Source organism: Prinia subflava, chromosome 13 (assembly GCF_021018805.1).
Source record: "Prinia subflava isolate CZ2003 ecotype Zambia chromosome 13, Cam_Psub_1.2, whole genome shotgun sequence".
Classification (NCBI taxonomy): domain Eukaryota; kingdom Metazoa; phylum Chordata; class Aves; order Passeriformes; family Cisticolidae; genus Prinia; species Prinia subflava.
The window spans coordinates 15,206,529-15,212,686 of record NC_086259.1 but is presented as its reverse complement, the minus strand read 5'-3'; the positions used below and the strand labels follow the sequence as shown (position 1 = coordinate 15,212,686).

At 47.6% G+C, this 6,158-nt stretch overlaps 1 protein-coding gene across 1 annotated transcript; it reads right to left on the bottom strand.

Moving 5' to 3' along the window:
- Positions 1–436: 436 nt before the first annotated feature.
- GINS3 (GINS complex subunit 3) lies at positions 437–5,922 on the bottom strand. The gene is made up of 3 exons (XM_063410895.1): positions 5,687–5,922; positions 4,835–5,068; positions 437–2,295 (listed from the first exon to the last, which is right to left on the bottom strand). The coding sequence occupies exons 1-3, from the start codon at positions 5,858–5,860 to the stop codon at positions 2,065–2,067; spliced, it is 639 nt and encodes a 212-aa protein (XP_063266965.1). The 5' UTR covers positions 5,861–5,922; the 3' UTR covers positions 437–2,064.
- Positions 5,923–6,158: the final 236 nt, after the last annotated feature.

Sequence of the window (6,158 nt, the reverse complement as noted above, 5' to 3'; positions counted from 1 at the left end):
ACTTCAACTTGCTCCCCTTGCAGCACTGATCACAGCTCTGCCACAGTACATGAAGTGTTTGCCACAGTGCCTGCAGCAGCAGGATCTGCACAGAGCCAATTCCCACCTCCCACCACCACTACAACAAAGCTGAGGTAACACAAAATCATCTCTAGCCATCTTATGTTCCTAAAGATGCAATTCATTAAAGCAATAGTTCATTGATTGGCTGGCAGGGTCTCTGCCACAACCTGTGCAAGCTGCCAGTCCCACCTGGGCTAAGTCAGACAGGAACTATTTCTACACTGGCACAGCTGCACGAGTTAGCTCCTGACCACATTATCTGTAAGAGCAGAGGGATTATCTCTCATGGCCACACTTTTGTAGAGACCTGGACCTTCCCATTTGATTTTTCTGCTGTGGCACAATTAACAACAGACTTTTCACATTATCAGCATTGCTTTACAAAACATTTATTCAGGATAAAAATCCAGAAATGGACAACTGACAAATGCATAAGCCATTATGTGCCATTAAGTCATTAAGTGCAGCAGCATTTCATCCTGCACATACTTAAAATACTTTGTCAGGCAAGCTTCCAGTTAGCCTCCTGTGGCAGGACAGCTGAGGGGGAGGCACCAAGGTAATTGTGAAGGCACAACACTGTCCCCTCTCACAACCTCCACAGGCTGAGCTTGAACATCTCTGCCCAAGGAATGGCCCTTTGTGCTCGAGGTCTTGTTTGACAGCATCCAACACCCAGGTGCATCTGCAAGTCCAGTAAAAGTTCCTCTGAGATTTGGATCTTGCTGCCACCTCCCTGGGATTCCCACAGAAGTGGAAGCAGCATCAGGATCCAGCTCCTCTGCTTAGGTTCTCAAGGTCTTCCTTCTACAGAGGCACAGAAGCACCTGTAAGATGTCTAATACTGCTCCCAAAGGACAACCACCCCCATGACTGCAGGAACTAAGTCCTACAGAGATAACCATGTCTTCTTTTCTCAGTCCCATGGGACTTAAGATGATCTGTGATTAAGGGCATCCACATGGGATGATAACCACGGTGCTGTTTAGCAAGTCCCAAATCCAGTCACTCCTACTGGCAAGGATGACATTTACTAGGATCATTTTCCTAGATTCATTTGGATGGATCAGAAGCAAGGAAACTCAGTTCATTTGCTCTGTCCCTCCTACCAACCAAATTCAGAAATCAGAAGAATTTCTCATGGAGAAACAAGTATTTCACAGGTTGCTAATGGGACAGAGTTTCCATTAAAGTTTCTGCTTTTTATCTGCTCCTGACTTTATTCTTTGCTGCCTTCTGTTTCCTCCTCTGTAGAACACCCATCACAGAGACACATCCAGCACAGAAGCCACAGGCATCAAACAAGAACATTTTTTACTAAACAGCACCAAGGTCACAAGGGGCAGAAAGGGAGAGAGGACAAAGCAGCACGAGACCTGTGCAGCCACTTGCTGTGTGGGTTTGAGGTATTTCTCTCCAGGGCACTGCCACTGTGTACAGGAGTCAGCAAAGAAAAACATTCCTGCCTCACAAAGAGCACCTGTTCCACCTCAGTGTATAAGAAATAAAAAAAACCCCAAAAGTAATGTTGCATCACATTTTTTCCACATCACTGGGGCTCTCTAAAGAACAGGGAATCTGGAAACAGCTGTTCATAGAATCAACAGCTGTTTCCAGGAGGCTGGGATGGGAAGCACAAGATGAAATACGTTAATTACACTTCTTTCCAGATCTGGTATTGTAAATATAATTTTGGAACAATAATTAGTATTTATTACCCTTTTAGAAAATCCTCTCATAGCCTTTCAGCCACTAGCAAACACCTTAACTGCAACTCCTCAGGAGTGCTACGAGTAAACTGTAAGGCTGTTAGTGGTGTGATGTGGTTTTTTACCCTTGCCCTCTGCCTTTAAAACTCTCCCTAGTCTCTCAAAGTTGTTACAGAGAAGAATTCCCATTAATGGACAGGGAGCCTGTCCTTTCCTAAATTGATTAATTTTCCTCTTCTACGACAGGCTGTAAATCTGTGCCCCCGACTGTCACTTCATGTTCCTCAGGCTTTTAACCATCCACTTCTGCGAGCTTTCTCTTGCCGTAGTTCTGCACCAGAGTGGAAGCTGTGATTTGGGAAGCCTGTCCCTTTTCCCAGCACTGGAAGTCGTTCAGGCCTTTCTGTCCCACTTGAAAGAGAGCCCGTTCCAGCTGGTCCAGGCGAGCCACCAGCGCGGACGTGTCCTCGTTGTAGGCGTTCTGTGAGGAGTCCATGATGCGGCGGAAGCGGGCAATGAACGTCTGCAGAGAGCAAACACAGTCACTGACAGCCAACACAGAGCCACTCCAGCTGAAACCTGCAGCTCTGAGCTTTCCAAACTGAAAAGCCAAAGGTTTTGGCTCCTGTTCACAACAGACCAAGGGTCTGCAAGCAGAACTGCACTTGCTAAGCTTGGCTGCAAAGACAGAACTACTTCGTGCCTGAGCTGGGACATCAAATGCCTGATACCGGATGGGACGCAAAAACAGAATTGGATTTTGGCTGCTTCCTCACAACAGGCTTGAGGAGACCACAGGATACAACACAATTATGATCTATTCTGTCTCACTTCTCCAGCAATCACTGCTCTAAAGCAGGAGGAATGAATCTCATGCTACAGCAGCTGCTGCAGGAATGCACAAGCTGCAAGTTGTAAATGTCCTGGAAGTTAAGTCAATCTGCTACTGTAAAGCATCCAGTAGCTGGAAAAACATATAACCATTAAAAAGGTAAAAAACCAAACCAATCTACAAGTTATAAATAGCATAACTTTGAAAAGTCAATCAACAAGATGTATTTAAGGTATTTTATTTTTCTATCTTTGCATTTGGGAACTGGAAAAAAAAAGGTCAGAACTCTTTGAAAACTACACTTTGTTATTTCAGAAGCTGATTTTAGAATCATCAGAACTTATAGGATAAATATATTATAAATTAGTAACTGTCATTTTGACTTTGTTACCAGTTACACTTCCCATTCATAGTTCCAGAATATTTTGGAGCAGGTTTTTAAGTCAGCACAACTCCCCTCTTGTTTGCTTTTTAAAAGAGAAATCAAGCCTGGCATGCTTTGATTTTTCTGTCAATAAGTAATGAGTTCCACTGTGGCTTTTTTTCCTAAGATATCCATTAGCAGAAAGAGAAAAGACAAGAAAAGGCGTGGGCACCTCCTCAATGCACAAAGCACGTGTTCAGTGGACAACTCCAAGAAAGCAGCAGCACTTAAAAGCCTCTCTGCATCAGCCTTAATGTATAGCACAGAGAAAGGAAAACAAAAATGCAATAAAATGCATTCCAGCACACTTAGAGACCCGGCTGAAGAGATCCCAGAGCTGTTAGTGGTTATGTTTAAAAGCTCAAGAAGACTGAAGTCTGGAAACAGACAAATATGGCATCTATCTTTTAAAAGAGAAAGGGGAGATGGAGAGGGAGAAGGGAAGAGCCAGGGAATTTTAAATCCATCAGCATCAATTCCTGGAAGCACACAGGAAAAAAGGAGCAATACAGAAACTTCTGCAGGACAATAAAAGAATCACAGTCATCATGGACTTGCCAAGAACAAACTCCCAGAGCCCAGCCTGGTTTCCTGCTAGGGCAGGATGCCAGGCCTTGCACAGGCAGAAAAAGCAGCAGAGGGGCATCTGTCATGGGGCATCTGTCATGGGGCATTCGGTGAAGATTTATCCAGACCACCCAAAGATGGTCAGGAGAGACAGCCATCACCCACAGCTCCTGCCAGGATGGAAGAACACACCGAGTGGAGCTCCACTGGGGTCCCTGTGGAACCAACTACTGCTTGAGATGTCAGTTAATGAGCTTACGAAAGGCACAGAAGTTGTGTTTATTAAATTAGCAAGCAACATGCAGAGGGGATGGCTATAGGCATGTTGGGGAGCAGAACTCATGATTTTATAACAATCCTGACTAATTAGAAAGATGGTGTGGAAACAATAGGATGTCATTCACCCAGGACTAACTGAATGTTTTACATTAAGGCAGAAATAGCACAAAGTCAGGAAATTATTTATTCATAGACCCAACTTGTACCATCTCACTGTGGACTGCAAACCAAACACAGATCCATGTGACTGCATCGTGACAAACCAGATGCTGCAACAAGATGAGCCAAGGGATCACAGCCACGCAAAACTCACAAAGAAATCCTTTTGTTTTCATCAGCACAAGTCCTGAGCACGAGACTGCACTGCTGCTCAGGGCACGGCACAGTGGATGCAGAGCCACTGGAGAGGCATCAGCAGTGCACAGTGAGGGCAATCAGAGGTGAGGAAGCATGACCCATAGAGAAATATCAAATTAACTGGGACTGCTGCAGGAGGGAAGAGAATTATCTGTCCTCAGCATTTACTTTGTATGAGACTAACAGAACAGAGCTTGTATTGCTGTGAAGGAGCTTTGGTTCAGACACTGGAGCAAACCTCCTAAGGTGAGGCTGGCGAGCCACTGAAAGAGATTGCCCCGATCAGTGTGAGGCCTCTGCTTTAGACAGATTTAAAGACAGGTATAGTTAAATAATCTTACATCTGTTCTAGTCCTGTTTTACAGGATTTTATGAAATACCACATTTGCAGGGTGGAACACCAAGGGAAATTTACACTCCTGGATGCACAGTGGAGGCTTCCAGCACCAGCCTGTGCAGCTGCCAAGAGGATCATCCATATTCAATCCAGAAGTCATTTGGACTAAACCAGGATATTTTTCCTGCAGACTGCTAAGCAGCTGGGAACAAAAGGCAGACAGAAAAATGCAAATCTAAATTTCAAGACCTGATTCAGATACTTGCCTGCAGGATAGTCTGAGCTATCTCAGGATTCTCTGGATTCTCAAAATTCAGGAGCTGTGAGCCAAATCCATAGTAGTAGGGCCCCATTTTATGCAGATCAACCACATTGGCATCAGCACTGAACACCGTCCTCCAGGCTTCTTTGTAAATCTTGGGCAGTTCCACAGAAATGATTCTCCTTTTGCTGTCGTGCAGCCCTTTGGCAAGCCACAGAGGGATTTCCAGCTTTGACCCCTGGAGGAACAAGAGAAGCCAAAAGTTATCCTTGCCATGAAAGCACACCTGAAGCAGCCCGAAAGACATAGAATGAACTTTATTAATGAACATCCAGAATTACAGAAAGTCAATTTTGTTTTCAGAACAGTCTCTTGTGACTGTACTATAAATCAGACACACTTTAGAGGCGTTGTTATCGTAAGACACAGAAAGCGGATTTTCCACTGATACTTTATGGTTTAATAAATGAAACCATATTCATTTAATAAGTGAAACCAGGTTATGAAACAGCAAGAGAAGAAAAAGGGGAAAAAACCAAACAAGCAAAGCACATACAATAAAAGCAAAAATAACTTTTGAGAAAGTAGCGGACAGCATCATTGCAGTGACCACGAAGAGAGGGCGGCCGTGCCTGGGAGGCGCGACAGGAGGGGGGGCGAGGCGGCGGCCCCGGGGCAGAGCCCCCCGCTCGCGTCCCCTCCCGAGAGGGACAATCCCGAGTCCCTTGTGCCGTGTCCCGTGTCCCGAGTCCCGTGTGCCGTGTCCCGTGTCCCTTGTGCCGTGTCCCGTGTCCCGAGTCCCGTGTGCCGTGTCCCGAGTCCCTTGTGCCGTGTCCCGAGTCCCCCGCCCCGTTACCTCCGGGATGGACTCGGCGCTGCCGGCTCCCTGCCCCAGCAACACGGCCAGGCGCGGCAGCGCGCTCTCGGCGCGCCCCGGCAGCTTCTCCTGCGACATCAGGATATCGTCCAGCGAGAGGAAATTCTCCTCCATGCCCAGCCCGGGGCCCACGGGGAAATACGCCTCGGCCATGGCCGGGCCGCGGCTCCCGCCAGCCCGTGAGGCACAGCCCGCCAGCGGCACCGCGCATGCGCCGCGCCCGCCCCGGCCCGGCCCCGCTGAGGGGGGAGCGAGAGCGGGATCGGGGATCGGAATTGGGGATCGGAATTGGGGATGGGGAGCGGGAACGGGAAGCAGGATCGGTTATCAGGAGCAGGATCGGGGATCAGGAGCAGGATCGGGGATCAGGAGCAGGATCGGGGGGCGGGAGTGAGAGCGGGAGCGGGATCGGGGATGGGCACCGCGGCTGCCCCGCCGCCGGCGCTCCGCA

Excerpts from the sequence above, each read along its gene's own strand:
- GINS3 (XM_063410895.1), bottom strand. The coding sequence starts at position 5,860 with ATGGCCGAGGCGTATTTCCCCGTGGGCCCCGGGCTGGGCATGGAGGAG. Across the intron at positions 5,069-5,686 it reads GCGCCGAGTCCATCCCGGAG|GGGTCAAAGCTGGAAATCCC; the intron begins GTAACGGGGCGG and ends TTGTTCCTCCAG. Across the intron at positions 2,296-4,834 it reads TAGCTCAGACTATCCTGCAG|ACGTTCATTGCCCGCTTCCG; the intron begins GCAAGTATCTGA and ends TGCTCTCTGCAG.